Genomic DNA, 15,753 nt, shown 5'->3' on the forward strand with positions numbered 1-15,753 from the left:
CTCAGGCATGCTGTATTCCCGAGTACGTTATCCTCCCTTATTGCTTTTCATCAAAAGACTGGTCTCACCAAGTTATCAAGCTGTTACATTCAGTATTGTCATGGCAATATGAACTTTTATTTGAACAGTTCTGGTATTTTGGTCATGAAACAAAATGTAGGTCCCTAATATAATTTTTCTTTTAGGAAGGCATATGCCCTGCAAACAATATTGAATGCATTCAGAACAATTTATAAATTATGTTAATTATATTGTAGATGTTAGTTTTAAAATACAATGTTTTAATCAAACAAAATTTTGTTGCAAAAGGCACAGACTGGAAAAAATTGAATTCTCAACCCTTTTTAATGACATATTACTGCTGCTGAAATCCAAAGATCATGGCACCTTTGAATTGTTTTTTATAGAAAGGGCAATTTGTTCCTTCTAAGACATGTTTAACAGTTTGAAAAAGGCAGGTGGATACTCTTCTTCCGTATTATAAAGACTGAAGTCTTCCAAAATTAATGCGCTCTTAAATTTGGTATCTAATGTTACACAGATCAGAAAAGTCCCAGCTTCAGCTTCCAGAGTATGCTGAGTTAGTGAATTTCAGGACAACATTAAGATGTTAGCACTGACCACACTGCAATTTGAGTTAGGGATAGGAAAAAAAAAGGTTTAATCCTTGACTCCTCGAGATTGAAACCAAGGGCAGTTATTCAATACTCACATTGACCCTTTCGTCTCAACCCACAATCTCATCCTTAGCCTCTTCTGTTAGTACAGGGTGTCTCAAACGATGGAGCTATGCCCCAGGTGCTTCAACACCATCAGAAGGGCAAAAAATGAAGCAGGAATTGAAAAAAAAATATGGATTGTGTATAGCTCCACTAGTGTGAAGTTCAACAGCAAAAAAAGTTTACATCATGTGGTTAAAGTGGAAACCAAGTATCCATGAGATGAAATGACTGATGATCCATTTACATCTACAGGATAGATACTTACCTTAATTTTTCCTTCTAGTTGGGGAAGATGCTAAGAAGTCCCTTCATGAAGTTTGTGATGCATGCGGCATCCTTCATCATCTTTCTGTGTTTACTGGTATTTAATGCCTCTGATAGATTTGAAGGCATCAAAACCTTACCCAATGTCACTGTTACCGATTACCCTAAACAAGTCTTCAGAATGAAAACTACTATGTTTACTTGGACAGAAATGCTAATTATGGTGTGGATACTGGGTAAGTAGTGTTATATCTGAGCTATGATTATAGAACTAATTCTCACTTTCTTTTAAAGAAACTCTGTGTACTTTAATGTTTAAAAAAATTCTTTTGTAGGAATGATGTGGACTGAGTGTAAAGAAATCTGGACAGAAGGACCACGGGAATACATTTTCCAAATGTGGAATCTTTTAGATTTTGGAATGTTATCAATTTTTATTGCTGCATTTACAGCAAGATTTCTGGCATTTCTGGAAGCTTCTAAAGCACAGCAGTATGTAGATGAACATGTTGAGGAGAATGATCTTTCGCTTGTAAGTCTTCCACCGGAAGTTGAATATTACACTTACGGTAAGGTAATATTGTACAAATAAAATTCATAAACCTGTATCTTTTTTTAAATCTGTGTAGTCATATTAAAGTAAGCTAGTAATATGAAACCTCTGAATTAACAATGTTAGTTGTATGAAATGGTATAGGGACATTAATTGAATGCACCACTAACTTGGTGTAGTTATCATAGAATGCCTCTGCCCAACAAGTCCACACTGGTCCTCAGAGCACCCACACAAATCCATTCACCTCTAACCTACACATCCCTGAACACTTGGGCAATTTGGCATGGCCAATCCACCTAGCCTGCACATCTCTGGACTGTGGGAAGAAACCACAGCACCTGGAGGAAACCCACACAGACGCCCGGAGAACATGCAAACTCCACACAGTCAGTCACCCAAGGCTGGAATGGAACCCGGGTCCCTGGTGCTGAGAGGCAGCAGTGCTACCCACTGTGCCACTGTGCCACCCTGGCACTTCAGGTACTTTAACAGTAGTTTGAATCAAACCCCAACCATATGCTTTAATATTTCACCAGGTCTTACAGCAGAAGTGACTTTAAGACCCTGTTATTATTTCTGTCCTGCAGAATCCATATCATTGTACACTCCAAAGGAATTGCCTGGGGAATTGGAATTTTCACTAGGCATTCAAGTTGCACCTCTGGAACTATCCAAAAGCTTCCATAAAAATCAGAGACTTCAGATGATTAAATGAAGTAAAATAGTTACTCAGAAAAGAAACCAACTAATTCCTGAGTAAATTAGTAAAGAAACTTCACAATTACCTTACCCCCAGATCCCTTATATCTACCAAACCCTGAACTGACAACTACGAGGATGCAATACTCCAAACCCCCATGATCCAACATTGCACTCCTACCCCATTGCGTAGGTGTGGACAACCTGTTCCACCCTCCGACTCAGGGACCCTAGGCTTGGCCAGGGACCAAACACATGCCCAACCCTCCCCTGCCAAAGACCAACATCTCTCACAGAACCGGAAAACATCTCCCTTAATCATGGGAACCAAAGCCCCAAATCCAACACCGCTGCCCCAGCCCAGAACAGAAACCCCTCCCTTGCCAGAGCCAACCCAACCCTTGAACATTTACACTACCTCCACCAGAGTCAGTTCCCTGCCCCACCCCCACTATGACTATCGAACACAACCTGATCCAATGTACCTGTCGCTGGCCCCTCTGCCTGTTGCACCAGACCCAACTCTACCCGTTGGCTTCAGCAGACCTGACCCCCTCACCCCCGACCATTTGCTGGACCCGAACATCCCAACCAGACGCCTACCCTCTCTTCCTCCCTGGATCTGATTTTTTCAGCCCAACGTGACCTACCTTTAACACTTACCTGTATCTTTGCCACTCGCACACTGGTACCTTACACCCTCTCCACTGGCACCCGACCCATTTGGCACCCTATCTAGAACCATGTCCCTGATCACTTGACATCCCAACACTTGCCATTCTACTCCCTGCAAAGCTTGGTACCCTACTTACCTGACACTCCTCTACCCATCTGGCACTCAACACTCGCAGCACCCTGATGTCATGTAGCTTGACAGCAGTTGCCAAAGTGGCTATCAGCACCTTTAAATTTCAGAATGCAGAAGCTGATCGCTGTGAAACAAAGCATAGTTTGCCTTCCTCTGACAGTTCGATGCTAGAAAAAAACTAACAGAATGGAATTAGGCCTCAGCATTTCTGAGGCTGAAAAAGAAGGGCAGGTGGTGATTTCCATAGGATTGCAACTCATAAGAAAATCTGGTCCAATATTTAGCGCTAATTAATGCCTACTAAGTCAGCGAACATGTACCTAGACTGGAACGGACAAAGGTTATTTTTCTTTGGCATGATTAGTTTGCATTTAAATGAGACATTTGTATTCATATAGTGTCTTTCACAGCCACCAGATGTCTCCAAGTGCTTTACAGCCAATTTAGTACTTTTGAAGTTTAGGCACTTGTAAAAAAGAAATTGTAGCAGCCAGTCTGCTCACAACAAACTCCCATAAACAGCAATGTGTTAATGATTAGAAATTTGGGGTTTTTTGTGACATTGACTGAGGAATAATTACTGACCTGGACATCAGGGAATAATTCTCATCCAATATGATGGGTCATTGACCTACTGAAAAGACAAACAATGCTTCAGCTTAATGTCTCAGCTGAAACACAACATTTCTGACAATTAAACATTCCTTCAGTCTTGCACTAGGTTGACAGCCTTATTTTTTCCTCAGCTGAAGTCCTGGAGTGAATTTTGAACCCATAACCTTCTGACTTAAGAGGCCAGAGTTCTCATAGCACAATGGCATTCAATACATTTCAATTGTTAGGGAAACAGTGAGATTCATGAAACTGGTAATCCAAGATGGAAGATGGGAAAAGATTGTGGCTTTAAGAGCTGCTCATTTTTTGAGGTATTTTCAGTGTTGAAGCCGATTTCCTGGAATTCTAGGAACACTGATTATTGTTTTATAAACTGTTGGATAATTTTTGAAGTATGGGAAAAACAGATCAAAACAACAGCCCCTGAAAAAGACAAAGGAAGACAAAGGCTGTGACCATTAATAGGAAATGAATCATTGGAGAAAGAAGCCTATATTGCTGTCTGACCCAGCAGTGAATTTTCACAGCCAGTACCTCTGCTGTTTGATTCCAAGTACCTCTGGACATTGGAGCTTGTCTAAGAAACAGAAACAAGCAGCAAAATTCACAGCTGACCTTAGAGAAACCTCTGTGGGGAGATCACAGCACGGGAACAGCTAAATGGCTGGTTTATTTTTTGTAAATCTACAATAGTGAGCAGTGTGGATTCTTTTTGATTATACGTTTTTATTGAGATCTGTCTCTTGATTAAACTTTAAAAGTATGAAACATAGGGACTAAGTTAGTTTGGAGCAGAGTTTTTAGAGCAGTAAGACTGTGCTATTTTCTGGGTCAGTAGATTGTTAAGGTGCAAAGTTGGCCTTTAGTAGAGTGATGTGCTCTTCCTGTTGGATGTGGGAGATTACGGAGTGTGTGTGCAGGAAGTGTGTTCGGTTGTGAATCCTATCAGATTGCATGGACCGGTTGGAATGGCAGTTAGAGACAACAAGGAATTTACAGGAGCTAGTGGGTGTGATGGATGGCAGTTGTAGGAAGGGAGATAAACTGAAGAAATAGATGGGTGGATGGGTGACCTCTAGGAAAGGTGTGAGAGGGATACACATAGTACAGGAGTTTTCTGTGGCTATCCCCATCTCAAACAAGTATGCTATTTTGAAAAATGTAGGGGATGATGGACATTCAGGGGAATGTAACACTGACAACCAGGTTTCTGGTACTGAGGCTTTCTCTAATGTAATGAGAGGAGTGCCAGGCTCCAAGCAATCAATTGTAATAGGGAACTGTCTAGTCAGAGGCACAGATAGACAGTTCTGCAGCCAACAGTGAGACATCAGAATGATGTGTTGCCTCCCTGATGCCAAGATCAAGGATATTTCAGAGAGAGTGCAGGATATTCTCAAAGGCAAGAGGCACCAGCAAGAGGTTGCTGTATACAATGGAATTAATGATATAGGAAGTGATAAGGATGAGATCTGAGGAGAGAATAGAGCAAATTAAGTGGGAATTTAAAAAGGAGGTCCTTAAGAGTAGTAATGTCTGGATTACTTCCGGTGCCCATAAACTAGTGAGGATAGGAATAGGAAGACAGAGCAGATGACAGTTAAATACCATGGGTCAGATGGGATTTTTCCACAGATTCTCTGGGAAGCTAGGGAGGAGGTGGTGGAGCCTTTGGCCTTGATCTTTGAGTCCTCATTGTCTACAGGTTTAGTACCAGAGGACTGGAGGATTGCAAATGTTGTGCCTGTGTTCAAAAAGGTTAGTAGAGATGACTCAGGTAATTATAGACCAGTGAGCCTTACGTCTGTTGTAGGAAAAGTTTTGAAAAGGATTATAAGAGATATGATTTAGAATCATCTAGCAATCAACAATTTGATTGGAGATAGCTAACATGGATTTATCAAGGGCAGGTCGTGTCTCACAAACCTCATTGAGTTTTTTGAGAAGGTGACCAAGCATGTGGATGAACGTAGGGCAGTTGACATGGTATACATGGACTTCAGTAAAGCCTTTGATAAGATTCCACATGGTAGGCTATTGGAGAAATACAGAGGCATGGGATTGATGGAGATTTAGCAGTTTGGATTAGAAACTGACTTTCTATAAGAGGCAACAAGTGGTGGTTGATGGAAAATATTCAGCCTGGAGTTTGGTTACTAGTGTGTGCGACAAGGATCTGTTTTGGGACCACTGCGGTTTGTCATTTTTATAAATGACTTGGACACAAGCATAGGTGGATGGGTTAGTAAGTTTGCAGATGACACTAAAGTCGGTGGAGTGGTGGACAGTATGGAAGAATGTTGCAGGTTGCAGGGAGACTTGGATAAACTGCAGAATTGCGCTGAAAGGTGGCAAATGGAGTTCAATGCGGATAAATGTGAGGTGATTCACTTTGGGAAGAATAATAGGGAGGCAGAATACTGGGTCACTGGAAAGATTCTTGGTCGTGTGGATGTGCAGAGGGATCTTGGTGTCCATGTACATAGATCCCTGAAAGTTGCCACCCAGGTTGATAGGGCTGTTACGAAGGCATACGGTGTGTTAGGTTTTATTGGTAGAGAGATTGAGTTCCGGAACCGTGATGTCATGCTGCAACTGTAAAAAATGCTAGTGCAGCCTCACTTGGAATACTGCGTGCAGTTCTGGTCGCCCCATTACAGGAAGGATGTGGAAGCATTGGAAAAGGTGCAGAGGAGATTTACCAGGCCCTGGTCTGGAGCGAAGGCCTTATGAAGAAAGGTTGAGGGACTTGGGTCTGTTCTCATTGCAGAGAAGAAGGCTAAGAGGGGATTTAATAGAGACATACAAGATGATCAGAGGATTAGGCAGGGTGGACAGTGAGAGTCTTTTTCCAAGGATGATGACGTCAGCTACAAATTGAGGGGTGATAGGTTTAAGACAGATGTCAGAGGCAGGTTCTTTACTCAGAGAGTGATAAGGGCATCGAACGCCCTGCCTCACAATATAGTTAACTCAGTCACATTAGGGGCATTTAAACAGTCCTTGGATAAGCATATGGCTGATGATGGAATAGTGTAGGGAGATGTACTTAGATTAGTTCACAATCGGCACAACATCAAGGGCCGAAGGGCCTGTTCTGCGCTGTATTGTTCTATGTTCTATGTTCTATGAATGCATGGCTGAGGAGCTGGTGCAGGGGAAAAGGATTCACATTTTTGGATCATTGGAATGTCTTCTGGGGTAGAAGTAACCTGTATAAGAACAACAGTTTGCACCTGAATTGGAAGGGGACTAATGTACTGGTGGGGAGATTTACTGGAACTGCTCAGGTGGATTTAAACTAGTAGGAATGGTAGGCAGGGAGGGGGCAGGGGGTGACACCCAGGGTGATAATGTGGAAAGAGAGCAGTCTGAGATTCATACAGTTGGGGAAAGGAGTAAGTCAAACAGTCAGGGCAGGCAGGAGCAAAGCAGAGAATGAGGTAGGACTGATAAATTAAACTGCATTTATTTCAATGCAAGAGGTTTAACAGGTAAGGCAGATGAACTCAGGGCATGGTTGGAACATGGGACTGGGATATCATAGCAATTACAGAGACATGACTCAGAAATGAACAGGACTGGCAGCTTAATGTTCCAGGGCATAGATACTTTAGGAACGATAGAAAGAAGAGCAAGAGAGGAGAGGCAGTGGCATTTTTGATTCGAGATAACGTTTACTGCTGTACTTAGGGAGGATATTCCTGCAAATATGTCAAGGTAAGTTATTTGGGTGGAACTGAGAAATAAGAAAAGGATGATCATCTTATTGGGATTGTACTACAGACTCCCCAGTAGACAGCAGGAAATTAAGAAACAAATTTGTAAGGAGGTATTACTTATCTGTGAGAATAATAGGTTGGTTATGGTAGAGAATTTTAATTTTCCGAACACAGACAAGGACTGTCATAGTGTTAAGGGCTTGGATGGAGAGGAATTTGTTAAGTTGCACAAGAAAATTTTCTGATTCAATATGTGAACGTAGAGAAAATGCAAAACTTGACCTACTTTTAGGAAATAAGACAGGACTGGTGACTGAGTGTCAGGGCGGACCAATTTGGGGCCAGTGACCATAATTCTATTAGTTTTAAAATAGTGATAGAAAAGGATAGACCAGATCTAAAAATTAAATATCTAAAAAATACATTGAAGGAAGGCCAATTTTGACTGTTTTAGGCAAGAACTTTAAAAAATTATTTGGGGGAAGATGTTCACAGGTAAAGGGATACTAAGAATTGTGAACCCTTCAAAACTGACATAACGAGAGTCCAGAGACAGTATGTTCCTGTTAAGATGAAGGGCAAGTCTGATAGGGATAGGTAATGCTGGATGATTAGAGACATTCAGGCTTTGGTCAAGAAAAAGAAGGAAACGTATCTCAGGTATAGATAGCGGTGATTGAGTGAACCCCTAAAAGAGTATAAAGGCAGTAGGAGTACACTTAGGAGGGAAATCAGGAGGGTAAAAAGGGGCATGAGATAACTTTGGCAAATGGCATAAAGGAGAATCCAAAGGGATTCTACAAATGTGTTAAGGTCAAAAGGACAACTACAGAAAGAATAGGACGCCTTAAAGATCAGCAAGGTTACCTATGTGTGGAACTGCCCGAGATGGGGGAGATACTAAATGACTATTTTGCATCAGTGTTTACTGTCTAGAAAGATATGGAAGATAGAGAACCATGGGGAAATAAATAGTGACAAAAATGTCTGTATTACAGAGGAGGAGGTGCTGACCATCTTAAAACACATAAAGATGGATAAATCCCCAGGACCTGATCAGGTGTACCATAGAACTCTGTGGGAAATGAGAGAAGAGATTGCTGGGCCCTTAGCTGAGATACTTGTATCATTGATAGTCACAGGTAAGGTGCTGAAAACCTGGAGGTTAGCTAACGTTGTGTCATTATTTAAGAAATGTGGTAAGGAAATTCCCGAGAACTATAGACCAGTGAGCCTGACATCAGTGATGGGCGAGTTGTTGTAGAGAATCCTGAGAGATAGGATTTGCATGTATTTGAAAAGGCAAAGACTGATTAGGAATGGTCAGCATAACTTTGTGCATGGGAAATTGTGTCTCACTAACTTGACTGAGTTTTTTGAAGATATAGCGAAAGAGGATTGATGAGGTAGAGAGGTGGATGTGATCTATATGGGCTTCAGTAAGGCATTCGACAAGTTTCCTCAGGGTCGGCTGGTTAGCAAGGGTAGATCTCATGGAATAGAGGGACAACTAGCTATTTGGACACAGATCTGGCTCGAAGTTGGAAGAGAGAGGGCGGTGGTGGAAGGTTGCTTTTCAACCAGTGGTGTGCCACAAGCATTGGTCCTGGCTCCACTGCTTTTGGACTCCCCCACCCTGGGGAAAAGACCTTGCCTATTTACCCTATCCATGTCCCTCCCTCATGATTTTATTCCCTCCTTTACCCCCTCCTCATGATTTTATAAATCTCTGTTATATTATAAAATCTCTGCTTTTTGTCATTTATGTAAATGATTTGGATGTGAACGTAGGAGTATGGTTCGTAAGTTTGCAGATGACACTAAAATTGGAGGTTTGGTGGAGCAAAATGGTTACGTCAGATACAATGGGATCTTGATCAGATGGGTCAATGGGCTGAGGAGTGGCAGATGGAGTTTAGTTTAGATAAATGTGAGGTGTTGCATTATGGATAGGCAAATCAGGACAGGATTTACACAATTAATGATAAGGTCCTTGGGAGTGTTGCTCAAGAAGTTGACCTTGGAGTGCAGGTTCATAGTTCCTTGAAAGTGGAGTCACAAGCAGATAGGATAGTGAAAAAGAAATTTGGTGTGGTTGCCTTTAATGGTCAGTGCATTAAGTGTAGACGTTGAGGTGTCATGTTGTAGATGTACAGGACACTGATTCACACACTTTTGGAGTATTGTGTGCAATTCTGGTCACCCTCCTACAGGAAGGATATTGTGAAACTAGAAAGGGTTCAGAAAAGATTTATGAGGATATTGCCAGGATTGAAGGTTTGAGCGAGAGGGGGAGGCTGTATAGGATGGGGCTATTTTCTGAGGCTGAACATCTGAGGCTGAGGGGTGACCTTACAGAGATTTATAAAATCATGAGGAGATGGTAAAGGAGGGAGTAAAATCGTGAGGGAGGGACATGGATAGGGTAAATAGGCAAGATCTTTTCCCCAGGTTGGGGGAGTCCAAAACTGGAGGGCATAGGTTTAAGTCAAGAGGAGAAAGATATAACAGGGACCTAAGATGTCAGAGGAAGTGGTTGAGGCTGGTACAACATTTAAAAGGCATCTGGTTTGGTATATGAATAGGAATTGGAGGGATATGGGCCAAATGCTGGCAAATGGGACTAGACTTACGTAGGATATCTGGACGACAGGGATGATTCGGACTGAAGGGTCTGTTTTTGTCCTGTAGATCTCCATGACTCTAAGCTAATGGAAGAAAACAGCAAATTGGATCTTAATAGCCTACTCCTCCTGCAAATCCATATGTATGCATGTTTGTACATAACAGTGTAACTTATCAATATTTGATTTTGACCATGCATCAGCCCTTCCTGAAATTTTTGTACCGTGTACACATACGAAATTAATATTGCTGTTATTTTGAAGAAAATCAGGTGCAGGATTTCTTCTGAATTATCATTAAACAGTGGAATAGAAGGTCCAAGGATATTTGCCTGCAAGATTGTTTTAAAGGAGTGAGATTCATCATACTTTGCCTTTTGACTGCCTTCTATATTAACATCATACAGAGTTTTTGACATGATCATTGTTATTTTGTGGGTATCACTGACACCCAGAAACATCAATGAATACAATAATATTCTGCACAAGAGCCAAAGTGCAATATTGAAATGTGAAATATTGTAGACTTCACTAAAATAATCTGCTTTATTTCCCCAAGCAATTGCTTGCTCACACTTCAAATTGTGATAAGTCTGCTCAAATGTGAATTTTTTAACGTTTCCATTCAATAATGCAAAATAAAGAAAACATGTCAATTAAGAAAATATTTGCTGTACTCACCAACCAAAGGAAAAGCCCCATCAAATCAGTGAATCAGGTTCGCTCGTTTACTCCCAGGAGCATTATAAATGTCAGGGCATGAGTTTGCAGCTGGTCTATTAAATTTAATGACCAGAATTACTGCAATTGTACATGGGTTAAGAGTAACAGCGAGATCAAGAAGTTACTTTAGTTCAAAAAAGCACAAAACCAATCTAATTGTAGCAAGATGACTGTCAGAAATTACAATAAAGATCTGAAAAGAAGCCGAAAAAAAGATTGTAAATATTCTGTTGAATGAAGAACAGAAAACACATCCAGAATTTGGGAAGGCAAAATTCAGAACTTCCCAAAAAATAGATGAAAGCCTTAAATAAATTGATACCCCTTAAAGCAATACATCCCTTGAGATGATGGAAGGTCATCAAACTAAAATATTAAATCCATTCCTTTCTTCATACATGCTGCCATATCTGTCGAGCATTTCCATCCCATTATGTTTTTGTTTCAGATTTCCAGCATTCTGCTTTTTATTCCTATTATCCTATTTATCCCAGAGTGGGAGGAGACTTGGCTAAAGGGCAAACCCACATAGGGTGGACAAAATTTGAGGCAGAAGGGACTGGAAATATGAAATTTATTAGAATCCCTACAATGTGAAAACAGGCCATTTGGCCCAAAAATTCCACACCAACTGTCCAAACACCATCCCATCGCCCCACTCCTGTTGCTGTAACTCTATTAACCCCATGGTCAGTCCACCTAACCTACAGATCCCTAGACACAACAGGAAATTTAGCATGGCCAATCTACCTAACCTGCACATCCTTAGACTATGGGAGGAAACCACAGCACTCAGAAGAAACTCGTGCGAAGGGATAATGTGCAAACTCCAAGCAGACAGTCGCCCAAGGCTGAAATTAAACCCAGGTCCCTGGCACTGTGAGGCAGCCGTGCTAACCACTGAGCTACCATACTAGATCTTTCGTGCCAGCCTCAGTTTTAACTTCTGCAGGTTAGAGAGCCAATATATGAGGCAAACTGACATCAGGACTTCCCTATCCCTGCCCACCTTGATTTTGCATTTAATTTAGTGTGAGAGTTTTAGCTAGCTGGGGAATTTCTGAAGCTTATACGAAACAAAACAGGTCAGAGAGGATTTAAACAATAAGAAAAAGCCCATTCCGAAGTTGGGAACTTTATGACAACTAATATTGTTGTTGCCCATATTACACATCATACTTAGATGTTGTGTGGTAACTTAAGTTTATTTTGAATGTACTGATTTATAATACGGTTTTGTTCTTAGAAGTTAGGTGATCATTAATTGACCAACATTATGAATGTATTCAGATGCATTAGGCTACTTTGTCCAGTGGATAATTTTCTCAACAGGCTTTACCGTTGAAGATACTCTGAACATTCCATTAATGATAAAGAATATGGAGCAGGAATTAAATACCATCACCATCTCTAGAGAAGTAATATTAGACAAACTAATGGGGCTAAAGGCAGGTAAGTACCTTGGCCCTGATGGTTTGCATCCTAAGATCCTAAAAGAGGCAGCTACAGTAATAATGTTATAGAATCATAGAGTCATACAGCACAGAACCAGACCCTTTGGTCTAATTCATCCATGCAGCCAAGTTTCCCAAACTAAGCTAGTCCCACTTCTCTGCAGTTGGCCTATATCCCTCTAAACCTTTCCTTTTCACCTGCCTGTCTGGATGTCTTTTAAATATGGTAACTACACTTGAATCTATCATTTCCTCTGGAACTTCGTTGGATGCATTGATTGTAATTTTCCAAAAATCCTTTGATTTGGGAGAAGTAGCAGAGGTTTCAAAAACTGCTTTTGTGACTTGCCTGTTCAAAAAGGGAGGGAAGCAAGAAATGGATAACTATAGGCTGATTAGCCTAACATCTATTGTTGAAAACGCATTGGGATCAATTATGGAGGAAAGGCATTATACAGCGCTCAGATTCAAAAATGAAGGTGTGGGTCAGTTTGAAGTTCCTAAGTCATTGAAAAAATAAACATCTCTCATATCATCATTTACCTCATTAATCTTCATTTCCAGTAGATGTTGCAGTTTATGTGAGGGTACAGATAAGCGCCCCATCACTTTCATTTTCCTGGGATGGATATAAAGATTGCTCAGGAATAAAATTTAAATATTAAATTTGAATACATTCTAACTTTACAGCAGGTGATAAATGATGGGTAATTTTGTAATCTGTAATTAAAAGGCTTGGCCAAGGTTTATCATTTCTTTGGCTCAAGGAAACATGTCAACATATTGATTTGTTGAAATAAAGATTAAGAAAGATCATATAAACACCAACAGGAAAGCAATCAGATGACTGGACTTAATTAAGGCATATCATAAGAATTTAACTATTTTTCAAACTGGTTCCAAATACTGTTTTTATTTTTAACTCAATTGAAATTGAAGATGTCCTAATTATGATTATAACATGATATTATTATGTCAATGCAATATTCTATGATAGTGACAAAGATAAACTATCTCTTTTTACTGAATTTGCAGTCTGTAAGACAGTTGACTGTCCACTGTCTGGATGAGTGAGGCTGCACTCACATGGTACCATGTTTAACTGCCTAATTTTAGCCAGAGTATCACTTTCAATGGCTTCTCTTCCCACTCCATCACCCTTATTTATGGTAATGATAAGGATCTTTCCTAAGTAGTCTTCAGGTCTAAATGCTGCCTCTCAGCAACATAACAGTAAAAGCAAGGTGTTTTCAAGTCTATCTTGCCAATACCTACCCCACCACCAACACCACTTCCACACTATTATTGGGCTGCTTCCAGTACTGAATGAGCAGAAATTCCCTCTAACTATGCATCAAGAAGATTAAAGTCATTGTCTTTGGTTCCTATCTATTCCTGAGTTATCAAAACATTAATGATGGTGAAATTGTTAGTATTTGCCATTATTATTCAGATGAAAGTGAGAGCAGCTTTTGGAGTCTACATAAGTGTAGTTAAACATGAAACCTCTGAAACAATTGTAAATTATTTTATGCTTCTCTCGAGAGTACACTCAAGAGATGCTACCACTCTCACCTACCCAGAATGCAATCAACAGGAACTGATCTTTGAACAGAACAAGTCTTATGTTCTTATTCTTGCAGCAAAAATCCTTGAAATTTTCACCTTCTAAATGAGGTGTAACTGGATTTTTAATGGTATGCTAAGTTCATACTGAGAAGGTATTTTTAATACCTTCATGGGATGTGGGCATTGCTAGCAAGGCTAGCATTTGTTGTTTCCGTCTAATTAGTCTCAAACTGAATGGTTTATTCAGTCAATCCAGAGAGCAATTAAAAGTCAATCACACTACTGTGCATCAGTAGGCCTGAGCAGGTAAAGATGGCAGTTTACTTCCTGAAAGAATATTCGTGAACTGGATGGGTTTTTGCAACAATTATCAATAGTTTCATGGTTACTGTAGCTAAGACTAATTAATTGAATTTAAATTCTACCTGCAATAGTGGTTGGATTTGAACCCATGTCACCAGAGCTGTTCCTCTGAATTGCAGGTGCAGTGTCATTGCCATTTGACTGATTGTTAAATGGCAGTACTGGCCTTGAAACAGTACAGTATACAGTAGGACTGAGAATAAATCAGACATAATATGAGCAATGTAATTTATTGTTTTGAAGAGGCTTTTGTATAACTTTGTTTACTTTTACATTGTTATGACCACTTGAAAGGATTATTGTTTTTCAAGGACAGTTTGAAATGGCAGTGTTTTATCAATAATTTTAAGGGGCCCTAAAAGAAGCAGGTTTTTGAGGAGGCTTTTGAGTGGCTGTTTGCTAATTTTGGCATTTTCATGAGTGTCTGAAAAACTTCCCAATATTATCATAGGTAGTAAAATGTGAGGCTGGATGAACACAGCAGGCCAAGCAGCATCTCAGGAGCACCTGAGATGCTGCTTGGCCTGCTGTGTTCATCCAGCCTCACATTTTATTATCTTGGAATCTCCAGCATCTGCAGTTCCCATTATCTCTTATCATAGGTAGTATATTGTAGTTCCATTAGTAGGTACTGGGTGAGTGGTGATGAGGGCTGTGGTAGGTGAATGAAGGTATGAAAGAATCATGGACAGTTGTTGTGGGTGTATGTGTAGGGAGAAGTTATGGACACTATGGGTAAATATCCCAGCATGTAATTTGTGGTAAACCCTTTAACATGTGTACTTACATTCCCAAAGGCATTTTCATAGCATTCCCACAAAAGCTTATCCCCTTTTTGTCCCTTAATTCTAGCCAAATTGACTCTGTATTTGGATCCTCTAAAACAAGCTGTTTCTCCAGCATTGTGGTGCTCTCCTTAACTAGTACCATCCTCTTCATTTCCTTCCTGTTCTATCTTTTCTCAATTTCTGTACCCAGGAATATTTAACACATAGTCGTGTGCTTCCTGGATCTTACTTTTCTTTTATCATCGCAACATCAAAATTCCACTTGGCAATCTGTGCCTGCAGCTGCCCGTGTCTTATTTACTATTCTCCATACATTCCCAAACATGCCCAGTAGACTTGATATAGACTTCATTTTTTCCCTTCCTTACTCTAATTTCACCTACTGACTTACTGTTGTCCATGCTAGTACCATTTACATCTTTAAGCATTTTGTAAATCCTGGTCGTAGAATCATAGAATCCCTCCATGTGGAAACAAGCCCTTCAGCTCCACAAGTCCAGATCGAATTTTGCAGCATCCCGCTCAGTCCCATCGCCTTATAACCCACCTAATCTATACATCCTTGAACACTATGGGCAATTTAGCATGGCCAATCCACCTAGCCTGTACATCTTTGGACTGTGGGAGGAAACTGGAGCACCCACTCAGACACAGGGAGAATGTGCAAACTCCACGCAGACAGTTGGCTAAGGCTGGAATTGAACCCCAAACCCTGACGGTGTGAGGCAGTAGTGCTAACCACTGAGCCACCATGCTGCCCCTTTTTCTTTACCATTTTCCCTTGGTAAATAAAGCTCTGCTATATTACTTCATAGCCTTCCCAGTAGCATAAGCAATATGTCCTGC

At 40.5% G+C, this 15,753-nt stretch overlaps 1 protein-coding gene across 1 annotated transcript in view; it reads left to right on the plus strand.

The window, feature by feature from the left end:
* The window catches only part of LOC125456794 (short transient receptor potential channel 3), a 155,659-nt gene that overhangs the window by 108,628 nt on the left and 31,278 nt on the right, over positions 1-15,753 (plus strand). Inside the window, exons 5-6 of the mRNA XM_048541503.2 lie at positions 1,006-1,222; positions 1,322-1,555. Of these exons, the coding sequence (XP_048397460.1) occupies positions 1,006-1,222; positions 1,322-1,555 (451 nt within the window). The remainder of the gene's footprint in view (positions 1-1,005; positions 1,223-1,321; positions 1,556-15,753) is intronic.

The sequence above is a fragment of the Stegostoma tigrinum genome, chromosome 1, assembly GCF_030684315.1.
Source record: "Stegostoma tigrinum isolate sSteTig4 chromosome 1, sSteTig4.hap1, whole genome shotgun sequence".
Classification (NCBI taxonomy): domain Eukaryota; kingdom Metazoa; phylum Chordata; class Chondrichthyes; order Orectolobiformes; family Stegostomatidae; genus Stegostoma; species Stegostoma tigrinum.